Consider the following 14,843-nt stretch of genomic DNA (forward strand, 5'->3'; position numbering starts at 1 on the left):
TTACGCTAGCAGAGCGTCAATTGTTATTCAATGCGTGGCTTATAAAACAAGGTCTACTCACTTTTGCAGCCTCTTCCTGAGTTCTACATTGTTGTCATCTTGCGGACTTATAAATAGGTGAAATTACGACTATGAACAACGCCATCTATTGGTCAGTGACTGAACTATTACTTACTTTTGCAGCCTTTTCCTCAACTCGACGTTATTTTCATCCTGAGGACTTGTATTCGGCGAGTACGGAGTCAGCTGTAATTCCGGCGGTAGTTGAGCATGGAAGGCAAGCTTGGCCACCCAATCACACATGAGGTCACAAGATATCCAGAAGGATATCATTTGTCAACATGTCATCAGTAGGTACTTATGGTGCCGAAAAAATACTTTAATATTGCGTTTCAACGCCATCTATTGGTAAGTGAACGAACTAAGTTACGCCGTCGCATCATCTGCTTTACCTTACAACGCCATCTATTGGTCAGTAAAGGATCTAAAACGTAACTTTACTCACTTTTGCAGCCTTTTCCTTAACTCCACATTATTTTCATCTTGCGGACTTGTATTGGGCGAGTACGGAGTCAGCTGTAACTCCGGCGGTAGTTGAGCATGGAAGGCGAGCTTGGCCACCCAAGGTCTCACCTCACATGATATCACAGGTGGCGAGAGAGTGGTAGTATATGCGACATGGTGTGTTGAAAAAGCTTTAGCAACACCAATGACATGGTATACCTACTTCTGCAGTGTCTCCCTATTCTACTTATGCTGCCAAAAAATACTCTAATATCGCGATTCAACTACGACGATCAATGCCATCTATTGGTCAATGAACGAACTAAGTTACGCCGTCGCATCATCTGCTTTAACTTACAACGCCATCTATTGGTCAATAAAGGAACTAAAATGTAATTTTACTCACTTTTGCAGCCTTTTCCTTAACTCGACGTTATTCTCATCTTGCGGACTTATAATAGGTGAAATTTCGACTATGAACAACGCCATCTATTAGTCAATGACTGGACTATTACTTACTTTTGCAGCCTTTTCCTCAACTCGACGTTATTCTCATCCTGAGGACTTGTATTCGGCGAGTACGGAGTCAGCTGTAACTCCGGCGGTAGTTGAGCATGGAAGGCGAGCTTGGCCACCCAGTCTCTCATCAAGTCGCGGGTGGCGAGAGAGTGGTATTTTATGCCACTTGGTGTGTTTCAGAAACTGGTATATCACGTAGCTATACCTACTTCTGCAGTTACTCCTTACTCTACTCATGGTGCCGAAAAAATACTCTAATATCGCGATTCAACTACGACGATCAACGCCATCTATTGGTCAAATAATGTACCAAATTACGCGGTTGGCTGCTTCTGCTTTCTCATCTAGCAGAGCGTCAGTTGTCATTCAATGCGCGACTTAAAAAGGTTTACTCACTTTTGCAGCCTCTTCCTGAGTTCTACATTGTTGTCATCTTGCGGACTTATAATAGGTGAAATTTCGACTATGAACAACGCCATCTATTGGTCAATGACTGAACTAATACTTACTTTTGCAGCCTCTTCCTGAGTTCCACATTATTCTCATCCTGAGGACTTGTATTCGGCGAGTACGGAGTCAGCTGCAACTCCGGCGGTAGTTGAGCATGGAAGGCCAATTTAGCCACCCAATCATTAAATACATGAGGTCACAAGATATCGAGAAGGATATCATTTGTCAACATGTCATCAGTAGGTACTTAAGGTGCCGAAAAAATACTTTAATATCGCGGTTCAACTACGCCATCTATTGGTCAATGAACGAACTAAGTAACGCCGTCGCATCATCTGCTTTAACTTACAACGCCATCTATTGGTCAGTAAAGGATCTAAAACGTAACTTTACTCACTTTTGCAACCTCTTCCTGAGTTCCACATTATTCTCATCTTGAGGACTGGTATTAGGCGAGTACGGAGTCAGCTGTAACTCCGGCGGTAGTTGAGCATGGAAGGCCAGCTTGGCCACCCAGTCTCGCATGACGTCACGGGTGGCGAGAGAGTGGTAGTATATGCCACATAGTGTGTTGAAAAAGCTTTAGCAATACCAAGGACATAGTATACCTACTTCTGCAGTGTCTCTCTATTCTACTTATGCTGCCACAAATACTCTAATATCGCGGTTCAACTACGACGATCAACGCCATCCATTGGTCAGTGAAAGAACTAAGTTACGCCGTCGCATCATCTACTTTAACTTACAACGCCATCTATTGATCTATACATTAACTAAAATACAATGTAGCTAGCTGCTTTTACTCACTTTTGCAGCCTCTTTCTCAATTCCACATTATTCTCATCCTGAGGACTAGTATTCGGCGAGTACGGAGTCAGCTGTAACTCCGGCGGTAGTTGAGCATGGAAGGCCAGCTTGGCCACCCAGTCTCGCATGAGGTCACAAGATATCGAGAAGGATATCATTTGTCAACATGTCATCGGTAGGTACTTAAGGTGCCGAAAAAATACTTTAATATCGCGGTTCAACTACGCCATCTATTGGTCAATGAACGAACTAAGTTACGCCGTCGCATCATCTGCTTTAACTTACAACGCCATCTATTGGTCAGTAAAGGAACTAAAATGTAATTTTACTTACTTTAGCAGCCTCTTCCTGAGTTCCACATTATTCTCATCCTAAGGACTTGTATTAGGCGAGTACGGAGTCAGCTGTAACTCCGGCGGTAGTTGAGCACTTCGACTATGAACAACGCCATCTATTGGTCAATGACTGGACTATTACTTACTTTTGCAGCCTCTTCCTTAACTCCACATTATTCTCATCCTGAGGACTTGTATTAGGCGAGTACGGAGTCAGCTGCAATTCCGGCGGTAGTTGAGCATGGAAGGCCATCTTGGCCACCCAAGGTCTCACGTGATATCACGGGTGGCGAGAGAGTGGTAGTATATGCCACATGGTGTGTTTAAAAAGCTTTAGCAATACCAATGACATGGTATACCTACTTTGGTAGTTTCTCCCTACTCATGGTGTCGAAAAAATATTTTGATATCGCGATTCAACTACGCACAACGCCATCTATTGGTCAAATAATGTACCAAATTACACGGTTGGCTGCTTCTGCTTTCTTGCAGTCTGCTTTTTCAGCTAGCAGAGCGTCAGTTGTTATTCAATGCGCGACTTAAAAAGGTTTGCTCACTTTTGCAGCCTTTTCCTCAACTCGACGTTATTCTCATCTTGCGGACTTATAATAGGTGAAATTTCGACTATGAACAACGCCATCTATTGGTCAGTGACTGAAATATTACTTACTTTTGCAGCCTCTTCCTCAATTCCACATTATTCTCATCCTGAGGACTTGTATTAGGCGAGTACGGAGTCAGTTGCAACTCCGGCGGTAGTTGAGCACTTCGACTATGAACAACGCCATCTATTGGTCAATGACTGAACTATTACTTACTTTTGCAGTCTCTTTCTCAATTCCACGTTATTCTCATCTTGAGGACTTGTATTGGGCGAGTACGGAGTCAGCTGTAACTCCGGCGGTAGTTGAGCATGGAAGGCGAGCTTGGCCACCCAGTCTCGCATGACGTCACGGGTGGCGAGAGAGTGGTACTTTATGCCACTTGGTGTGTTAAAGTGGCTTCAGCATTACAAATGACATGGTATACCTACATCTGTAGTGTCTCCCTACTCATAGTGCCGAAAAAATATTTTGATATCGCGATTCAACTACGCACAACGCCATCTATTGCTCAAATAATGTACCAAATTACGCGGTTAGCTGCTTCTGCTTTCTTGCGGTGTGCTTTTTCAGCTAGCAGAGCGTCAGTTGTCATTCAATGCGCGACTTAAAAAGGTTTACTCACTTTTGCAGCCTTTTCCTCAACTCGACGTTATTCTCATCTTGCGGACTTATAATAGGTGAAATTTCGACTATGAACAACGCCATCTATTAGTCAATGACTGAACTATTACTTACTTTTGCAGCCTCTTCCTTAACTCCACATTATTCTCATCCTGAGGACTTGTATTAGGCGAGTACGGAGTCAGCTGTAACTCCGGCGGTAGTTGAGCATGGAAGGCGAGCTTGGCCACCCAGTCTCGCATGAGGTCACAAGATATCGAGAAGGATATCATTTGTCAACATGTCATCGGTAGGTACTTAAGGTGCCGAAAAAATACTTTAATATCGCGGTTCAACTACGCCATCTATTGGTCAATGAACGAACTAAGTTACGCCGTCGCATCATCTGCTTTAACTTACAACGCCATCTATTGGTCAGTAAAGGAACTAAAATGTAATTTTACTTACTTTAGCAGCCTCTTCCTGAGTTCCACATTATTCTCATCCTAAGGACTTGTATTAGGCGAGTACGGAGTCAGCTGTAACTCCGGCGGTAGTTGAGCACTTCGACTATGAACAACGCCATCTATTGGTCAATGACTGGACTATTACTTACTTTTGCAGCCTCTTCCTTAACTCCACATTATTCTCATCCTGAGGACTTGTATTAGGCGAGTACGGAGTCAGCTGCAATTCCGGCGGTAGTTGAGCATGGAAGGCCATCTTGGCCACCCAAGGTCTCACGTGATATCACGGGTGGCGAGAGAGTGGTAGTATATGCCACATGGTGTGTTTAAAAAGCTTTAGCAATACCAATGACATGGTATACCTACTTTGGTAGTTTCTCCCTACTCATGGTGTCGAAAAAATATTTTGATATCGCGATTCAACTACGCACAACGCCATCTATTGGTCAAATAATGTACCAAATTACACGGTTGGCTGCTTCTGCTTTCTTGCAGTCTGCTTTTTCAGCTAGCAGAGCGTCAGTTGTTATTCAATGCGCGACTTAAAAAGGTTTGCTCACTTTTGCAGCCTTTTCCTCAACTCGACGTTATTCTCATCTTGCGGACTTATAATAGGTGAAATTTCGACTATGAACAACGCCATCTATTGGTCAGTGACTGAAATATTACTTACTTTTGCAGCCTCTTCCTCAATTCCACATTATTCTCATCCTGAGGACTTGTATTAGGCGAGTACGGAGTCAGTTGCAACTCCGGCGGTAGTTGAGCACTTCGACTATGAACAACGCCATCTATTGGTCAATGACTGAACTATTACTTACTTTTGCAGTCTCTTTCTCAATTCCACGTTATTCTCATCTTGAGGACTTGTATTGGGCGAGTACGGAGTCAGCTGTAACTCCGGCGGTAGTTGAGCATGGAAGGCGAGCTTGGCCACCCAGTCTCGCATGACGTCACGGGTGGCGAGAGAGTGGTACTTTATGCCACTTGGTGTGTTAAAGTGGCTTCAGCATTACAAATGACATGGTATACCTACATCTGTAGTGTCTCCCTACTCATAGTGCCGAAAAAATATTTTGATATCGCGATTCAACTACGCACAACGCCATCTATTGCTCAAATAATGTACCAAATTACGCGGTTAGCTGCTTCTGCTTTCTTGCGGTCTGCTTTTTCAGCTAGCAGAGCGTCAGTTGTCATTCAATGCGCGACTTAAAAAGGTTTACTCACTTTTGCAGCCTTTTCCTCAACTCGACGTTATTCTCATCTTGCGGACTTATAATAGGTGAAATTTCGACTATGAACAACGCCATCTATTAGTCAATGACTGAACTATTACTTACTTTTGCAGCCTCTTCCTTAACTCCACATTATTCTCATCCTGAGGACTTGTATTAGGCGAGTACGGAGTCAGCTGTAACTCCGGCGGTAGTTGAGCATGGAAGGCGAGCTTGGCCACCCAGTCTCTCATCAAGTCGCGGGTGGCGGCGGCGAAGAGATACTCGGCGCCGTCCGCGCAGGCCAGACGGAATACGTGCGCGCGTTTTGTGTAATCGCCGGCCGGTGAGCAAGTGGCCTGAGGAGAAAGAGGGTGGGTTAGTTCATCATCATCATCATCATCAGTGTGCTTATCACGAGTTTACATCAGGTATTCTCGCTAGCGACTGCGTGAAACAATTTAATGTATGACAAATTGTACAGCGCCCCTAGCTGTTACTTCAAGCACTAAAATCATCATAGATTTTTTTGACGTACTCACAAATGATGACGTTTAATGTAAACTCATGGTAAAGCTAGAGGTAATTGACCTGTTACCGTAGCCTGAGACGGATGAGCGGACGAATGTCCAAGTTAGGTCCCGAAGGACACGGTCAGTTTTAGTGAATAGGCCCCGATTATCTGGTAGGAAGAGTCTTATATAACCTACTAAAGCCCGGTCCGTGAGCACGTAGAATTTTGTCCAATGACCCCTAGCTACCCATCCTTATCATCGCTCGCGCGTAATTATATTGCTGTCGCGACTGTGCGACGGGCGCCCGCAGTGAGTGTGCGAGCGCGACAGCAACATAATTACGCGCGAGCGATAAGGATGGGTAGCTAGGGGTCATTGGACAAAATTCTACGTGCTCACGGACCAGACTATAGCCGTCCCTATCTTTGGAGCTGGCGAAGTAGAATTCATCCCTGAAGACGCTCAGCATCTGACCACACAGCACCGAGTAGTATCGTATACTGTAGCGCACTGTAGTGTATTGTAGCTTGTAGCGCACTGTAGTCTATTGTAGCTTGTAGCGCTCTGTAGTGTACTTTAGCGCACTCTTGTCATATTGTAGCGCACTGTAGTACGCTGTAGCATACTATAGCGCGCCGTAGCATATGTACTGTAGTGCTGGCAGCTTACTGTAGCGCGCTGTAGCGTAATGTAGCGTAACACTCACGTTAAGTATAGCCACAGGAGGAGCGGCGGCCTTACAACTCGCGAAGTCCAGTTCATCCCTGAAGAAGCAGAGCAACTGTCCACACAGCACCGAGTAGTAACCACGCCAGGATAGGACGGTGGCTTTGTAGCGCACTGTAGCGTATTGTAGCGCCCTGTAGCGTACTTCAGCGCGCTGTAGTACACTGTAGTGCACGTGTGTAGTACACTGTAGAGTCGTAGTGCACTGTAGCGTGTTGTAACGCGCCATAGCATACAGTAGCGCGCTGTATCGTGTTGTAGCGTTCTGTAGCGTTTTGTAGCGCACTGTACCGCGCTGTAGCGTATTGTACTCACGTTAAGTATAGCCACGGGAGGGGCGGCGGCCTTAGAACTCGCGAAGTCCAGCTCATCCCTGAAGAAGCAGAGCAGCTGTCCACACAGCACCGAGTAGTAACCACGCCAGGATCGGACGGTGGCTCGCTTGCCGCCGCAACCGGCCTCTTGCTTGCGCTCCAGGAAACCTGAGGAAATTAAATAAATGAAATACGGTTAATACTATTTTCAAATCGTAGTCTTATTTCCTTCCCCCAAGTCCAAGGCAGTGATTTGAACGATTTTTTTTATTTATAATTTTTTATTCTTATGTTTTTATCTAATTTAAGTTTAGTTAGTTAAGTAGTTCAGTATTATATTATTTACTAGCTTTTGCCCGCGGCTTCACCTGCGTGAAATTTAGTTTGTCACAGAGCATCATAAATTATAGCCTATATGTTATTTATTTATTTATTTATTTATTTATTTATTTAATTAAAAAATTCTGGGTATGTAACAATAGCACTGTAAAGTTTCATCAAAATCCGTTCAGTAGTTTTTCCGTTAAAGAGTAACAAACATCCAGACATCGACACAAACTTTCGCGTTTATAATATTGGTAAGATTAATTTATGTAATACATTAAAATACGGTTGAAAATACATCATAAATAAGCCAGTGCCACAAATATTTCATGTAATAAAACGAAAAGGCAGGCCTATGTTCCCCTATGGCTGAAATGATGATAATGAATAAAAATCTCATAAGGTTAATTCACAAGTTGTGCGAATGATACTATTTCAAAACAAGATTTAATTATTCCATTTTAGTTTTATTCACCACTTAATCCATCTTGAAAACCAAATTGAATGAAAATTGTACAAACATTTGTAGGATTTATGTAAACACCACCCTTTGCCCTAATTTAAAAGTTTATACTTTTGTCTATGTGCCTCTGTAATTCTGTATCCTCTGTGTTTTTTTATCCGTATGGACGTCATTAAACCGTGTTAAATTAAATAATTCCCTCTTTTATTACTATACTTCTAACAGCTTTCCAGCATTGGGTGGAGGGTTGAAATGGGTTTTGTGGTTAGATTTACGGGCAGAGGGGAATCGTACGTAATTTGTATTCCTTACCTTCGATCTCAACCGGCGGCAGCTCCTCAGGCCGGCGGTGGCGGCGGAAGCTTTGTGTGCGACGCCGCGTTGTGAACGACGGCGTTCGCTTGGGCGTCTTCACCACCTGCGGTAAATATAATATTGCATTAATTTTTATTTGGGGAATGATCATAAGCTGTTACTTCGATGATGAAAAAAATGTTTTTAGCACTGATTATTATGCATTTGACTTCAATATCATTTATGGAAAAAGGATAAACGAGAATTGAAAAACAATGAGGGAGTAAAACGTAACGTAAACAAAGGCATTATTTAAGTGGTCTCACAGAATTGAACTGCCATGGCAAATTCAAATTCAAAATATTTATTCATAAATTCAAATTCAATAATTTATTTGCTAGAATACATAATTACATGCTCGTTTTACAAAGCAGATCTTATAGCTAATATGATTCCCATGTATTCAGCCTGCAAGCAGACGTACAAATATTTTATCAGTCAGATTATTATTTAACATACAATGTCACAAATCAAAGCAAATAGCAATCATAGCAAAGGACCCTTAGGGTATGTGTTAGGGTTCCTTTATGTGGTTATGTTATGTTTCTAATGGGAAATAAATGTTCATGGTGCAACTCAGCCTTAGAGTTTGGTTTTCAGAGCTTTGGGTGTGTATGTGAGAGATAGTAGATAAAGCCTGGTCCGTGAGCACGTAGAATCCCGTCCAATGACCCCAAGCTACCCATCCCTATCGCTCGCGCGTAATTATATTGCTGTCGCGACTGTGCGACGGGCGCCCACATTGAGTGTGCGAGCGCGACAACAACATAATTACGCGCGAGCGATAAGGATGGGTAGCTTGGGGTCATTGGACGGGATTCTACGTGCTCACGGACCAGACTTTAGTAAGATTTCTAAGCGTGTTAGGGTTTCTATGTATGTAAGAGAGAGATAGTAAGATACTTACACTCATGCTCTCGGCTCGCTTGACGGCTGCGTCGTGCTTGGGCAGGCGTTCTAACGTCGCGGGCGACGCTTCTTCCAAGGTCTCTGTCGACTGACCCAGTACGCGCTCCGCCTGGGAAGAAAATGTTATTGTTGTTTGGAAAGATAATTTTATAATTTAAGTATGTACTACGAGTATCGGCCACGGTTTCAGTTACCCATTTCCGGTTTTTCTCTCGCTCTCATCAAATGGCCATTCTTTGCGATAGAACGAGACGACACGACCGGAAATGGGACATGACAGGCTAGAGAGTCTGCTCCCTAACTCTCTGGCTGACATCCTACCTCTCTGGCCGGCTACCTACCTCTCTGGCCTGCTCCCTACTTCTCTTGCTAACTGCCTACCATTCTGGCTTCCTTTCTATCTCTCAAACCTACTTCTTACCTCTCTACAGTCAATCCAATATAACTTAATTAGAATGACAGCTGCCATCAAAAGTAACGACATAACTTTGTAGTAGTGATCAATGAGAGCTAAATATTGGCGGACGTGAAATAATTCGCGTTAAATAATTTACTGTCTTTAAATATAAATTGTCATTTTTATGAATAAAGATATGAAGAAAAATTGGGTGCATTTTTTATATCATTTTTTCGAAAACTTATCGATACATCTATGTGAACCGTACGGAACATACACAGCAGTCACATTCGTTTGATAGCTGTCATTCTAATCAAGCTATATTGGATAGACTGTAGGTGGCTGTGCAGGCGGCGTTGCCTCCTGCCTTCTCTCCTTTGCGATCCTCTGTAGCTCGCGGCGTCTGTACTCTTGTAATCTCTCAGCCTCCTGTCTTTACTAGACCAGCCTCTTGTCGCCACTGTACCAGCTGCCTACCTCTCTGGCTAGCTTCGTACCTCTCTGTTCAGCATACCTCTCTGGCCTGCTTCCTACCTGTCTAGCTATCTCCCCACTTCTCTGGCCTGCTTCCTACCTCTTTAGCTATCTCCCTTTACTAAACCAGCCTCCTGTCGCCACTGTACCAGCTGCCTACCTCTCTGGCCAGCTTCGTACTTCTATGTTCAGCATCCTACCTCTCTGGCCTGCTTCCTACCTCTCTGAACAGCTTCACACTTCTCTGGCTGACTTTCTACCCCTCTGACTAGCTGCCTAACTTTCCAGCTAGCTTGCTATTATTCTGGCTGACTTCCTACTCATTTGGGCAACTTCCTACCTCTCTTGCTAACTTCCTACCACTCTAGCTAGCTTCCTACCTAACAATCTAACCTGCTTCCTGCCTCTCTAGCTTGCTACCTACCTCTCTAGGTGGCTGTGCAGGCGGCGTGGCCTCCTGTCTTCTCTCCTCAGCGATCCTCTGCAGCTCGCGGCGTCTGTATTGCTGCATCCTTTCAGCCTCCTGCCTTTCTGCCGAGCGTCGTCTGGCCGCTTCTTCCTCGTCGCGCATCGCTGCGAAGGCTTGCTCCACCTGGGCGAGGGTTAAGAAAAGGGTTAATTATTATTTTATATGCATTAAACTTTGGACCCCTTTCATCCTCTTGGGGGATGAATTTTGGAAAATGGCATCGTCATAATAATTTCCTGCATGCCTTTCAGCGCAATCCGTTCAGTGGTTGCATGTTCATAGACACCGATGTATTAAAAATGCATGGCACTAAAAGTTCAATAAGGTCACTCATTCATGACTAGCACTTGAGAGTGCAATACCAATGGAAATAGCCACTAGTGGCTATGGTTGGTGTTATAGAAACTTACACGGATATTGTAAGGCCCAGTTTCCACCTAGGCGGAGCGGAGCAGAGAATTATTTTTAACAACCAATCAGACTTCACTATTTCCACATCTTCACTCCGCTACAATTCGGTGGAAATGGATCAAGCGGAGAAGTGTCGGGCGCAATTGTTTTTCTATAGAATTTAACAGCGGCGGCGGCTCGATGCGGTGTTTCATAGATAGCAATAGATTGACAACTGACAGCTCGTACAACTTACACATCTCTCGTCTCCGCACTGCTTCGCCTTGGGCCTAAAAGACCAGTTACGTCACAAGTATAAACTCACCAGCGTGATGCGTTTGAGCGCGGTAAACTTGTCCCGCTGTGACTCGATGGTTTCCTCCAGGTCGCGGTGGCGGCTCAAGAGTTTAAGTTTACACAATATGGACCCAGTTCTTCTTCTTGTCGTGTCGACAACAAACCTACACAGCGTCAGCCCAAAACTCCGCCACAAGAGTGGCGTTGTCAGTAGCCTTCATTAAATCTTCCTGCGTGCTGTTGTTTGGGCACGCAGGGCACGACATCATGTGCTTGGTCAACTGGGGAACAAAACCCAATGGACCCAGTTAAGACACAGCAAGAAGGAAGCAGGAAGGACTCACCAGCGTGATGCGTTTGAGCGCGTTAAACTTGTCTCTTTGCGACTCGATGGTTTCTTCTAAGTCGCGGTGGCGGCTGATAAGCTCCTCCACCTGCGCCACGCTCTCGCCGTACTTGCCGTCGCGGACTAGTGGCACCCTGGCGGAAGACACGCGGTTCATAAATTGAAATAATTTATTTAATGGGTGTTCTCATTCTACACAGTAAGTAAGTCCAAATCCCATGTGACTCTTTAACATTGTCTTTCTGTAATTTGTTCAAAAACCACCCAAAAATGTAATGAATCCGTGACTTTCCATATTTATGAGGTAAAAGAACTGTCACAGTCTCACAGCACACTCAATATTCAATCATTTATTTATAACATTCATTTTACAATGTGTATAAGATCTTACAACTCACAGTTTTGATCATCGTGTTGAGCAATGGTTCCCAACCTCTTCTTTTCTTTAATTTCATTTCTTTATTGTTCTTAGGGAACATTAAATCAAGAAAAACTCAATATTATTTAGAAAACGAAATCTAAACAATATGATTTTGAGCCTACATTCTTCTGTACAAGTTTGGTAATCGTAGGCTCACGAAATTTAGCATCGTCCCTTCTCTGTGCCTCCTTCACTTTCTTTTTCTGTACCGACTATCTCTTTCTCTGTACCTAACTATTCCTTTCTCTGTACCTGCTCTCTATCCAGCCACTCAGAGCATCAGCATCCCGTCTGAACAGCAATGCATCCAGATGCTGTGCGTAGACGGTGCTGCGTCTCTCCCAGGCGGCTTCTAACTGCGCGCGGCGGCTGCGTAGGACGCTCATTCGTTCCTCGATCTCCGCCGACATGAAGTGGCCGTCGTGGATTAGTTTTTCGCCTAAAAAATAAACGAAATGTAATCAATTAAACGTCCACTTATATTAAGAGTATCTCCTCATACTGAACGAACAACATTTTGGTTATTTTCATTTCTCCAAGTTTACATACTTATCCACTTCTTTTTTTCGTTAATAAAATACACCAGCCGCGGGGGCAGCTAGTGGGTTATTTAGGGTTCTTCCAGCCAGAAGGGTCTACCCGCTAAAAACCTGACGTTGCCCTCGGTAGCCATATGAGTCGGGAACGTGGGCCATCACTATCGGCGTTTTGCCTCAAGCATTCGAAGCGTTCCCTGCTAGGCATTCGGCTCGCTTAATACGCAGCCCCAAACCAAGGAAGGCGTCATCACGCCTTCAGACTCCAGCGAATAGCACGCATAGGGTTGCCAGGCGTCCGGCTTTAGCCGGACATGTTTGGCTTTTAAGGGACTTGTCCGGCCTGTCCGGCTTTTTATTTGGTTGCCGCGCCAGGTGAAAGTCGAGCCACAGAATCATATGAAGCGCACGCATCAGGATGTTGGTTAGCAACCGATGATGATAGTACTCACTCATGAGTTGACACTAATAATCTGTACCCCCAGTGAAAAGGGATCTAACTCGACTTAGATCAAAATTGACTTTATAACATAATGTGAATCTCTGAAAAATTAGCTATTTTTGTATCTAATCGGTATGTTTCTACGACGTATAGAAAAGAAAATAATTTTGTGTCAAATGATACAAGTAAGGCTTTGTGAACCAATTTTGAGTTTTCTTTCGTGTATATTGATACATGTCTACTTTTAACAAAGTGTACCGGAGGCTTCTTTCAATTTTTTATTGTGTCAAGAGGTATGACTCGTGTTACTACTTTTGACACGATTGAAGTTGTTTAGATTGAATTTGTGATTAACAATATAAGATGACTCATATTAATATACACAAAAAAAAACTATGTATTGTTGATTGGTGAAAAAGAATGTAACTTAATTTATAGCACAAAAAGTAAAAGACAAAAGGTTATTTATTTTGTGTATAATGATTCAATTAGACTAATACCATTAACCACAAAAGTTTCGTACATCTGTAAAATGTTATAAGTTACTTAGATCAAAAACATTTGAAAATCGCAACTAACAATTTGGTTGATTATTTGGTGTAAAATGATATAACTTAGCCCAAACGTCAGATTAAAGGAAAAAATAATGTCGTAGTTTATAAATCAAAGAACTTTAGTTAATAGTTTTAACAAATAATGGTGAACATCTACTAGTAAAACATATAATTGAATTCATAGTGCCTAACGTTGTCAATAAAAGTACTTAATAAGTGCATTATAGAATTTACAAGAGCTCCAACCACCAGAACTCTTTATAAACAAAACTCATCACCTTTGACAACAAATTGAACTCGACGAGTCATGTCGATAACAAAATAAAAATGGCCTGTATAGCATTCCATCAGTGCAAGAGACGCATTGGTAGTAGATGAGGTCTCAACCCAAAGATAACACTTTGGCTCTACACGTCAGTTATATGGCCCTCTTACACATATTATTATGGATCACTTGTGTGGTGGCACAGAACACAACTATCCACACCAAGATCAAAACTCCAAAGCCTGCAACGCCTAGTAAGCATAGCGGCCACTAGTTGTATGAGAACCATTCCATCGACATCACTTGAGAACCTTCTGAATTTTAGATCTTTAGACCTCATCATTCAGGAGGAAGCGCAAGCAGCCGCTCTAAGACTTAAAGGTAAGAACGGCATATAGAAGCAAAACAAGGAGACAGGACATTCCACGATCCTGCACAATATCCTAATAAAAGAAATACCTCTCACCGAGGCACCCATCGACAGAATTCCCTGTGTTCACATCTTCGACTGAAGATATAATATCCAGCTTACAGCGGAAACGCAAGATTGCTCTGAAATCAATATAGTTAGGATATACACTGACGGCTCCAAAACCCTAAAAGGTACGGGAGCTGGTGTCTTCTCGAATTACCGAAATATACTAAGAATATCAACAACACTAGATAAACACAATACAATTTTCCAAGCAGAATGCAATCAGAGCAGCACAGGCGGTTGAACCATAGACATACGAGGTCTGAATATAAAAATAATCTCAGATAGTGCAAGCAATACAAAGCAACTTATTATACTACATTATAATACTTATATTGGAATGCCATGACGCGCTCCTAAGTCATTAAATAAATAATAAATAATGATAATTGTATTTGGTCCGGAACAATTATAATGCCGATACCATAAGCACAGGTCAAGACCTGACTGCACTCCAAAATAGAAAAATAACATCACACAGAATGGAAAGATTGTGAAAGATGCAGGCAAACAAAAGATGCAGTTGTGGATATATTGAAAAATTTCTCCCGCAGCCTCATAAGACTAAACAGGGACAACATCCACAAGGTTCTAAGTGTAATAACAGGTATGTTAAACAAACACCTACACAATATAGCTGTTACAGACAGCCTACTGTGCAGAAGATG

General features: G+C 43.0%; 1 protein-coding gene across 1 annotated transcript in view; it reads right to left on the reverse strand.

Annotated features, from left to right (window-relative positions):
- Positions 1–14,843, reverse strand: part of LOC135085960 (spectrin beta chain, non-erythrocytic 1) — a 176,269-nt gene that overhangs the window by 13,126 nt on the left and 148,300 nt on the right. The window contains exons 79-86 of the mRNA XM_063980744.1: positions 12,156–12,342; positions 11,481–11,616; positions 10,405–10,572; positions 9,108–9,218; positions 8,159–8,264; positions 7,061–7,227; positions 5,677–5,863; positions 202–220 (exon numbers count right to left, since the gene is read on the reverse strand). Of these exons, the coding sequence (XP_063836814.1) occupies positions 202–220; positions 5,677–5,863; positions 7,061–7,227; positions 8,159–8,264; positions 9,108–9,218; positions 10,405–10,572; positions 11,481–11,616; positions 12,156–12,342 (1,081 nt within the window). The remainder of the gene's footprint in view (positions 1–201; positions 221–5,676; positions 5,864–7,060; positions 7,228–8,158; positions 8,265–9,107; positions 9,219–10,404; positions 10,573–11,480; positions 11,617–12,155; positions 12,343–14,843) is intronic.

Source organism: Ostrinia nubilalis, chromosome 30 (genome assembly GCF_963855985.1).
Source record: "Ostrinia nubilalis chromosome 30, ilOstNubi1.1, whole genome shotgun sequence".
In the NCBI taxonomy this organism is placed as follows: domain Eukaryota; kingdom Metazoa; phylum Arthropoda; class Insecta; order Lepidoptera; family Crambidae; genus Ostrinia; species Ostrinia nubilalis.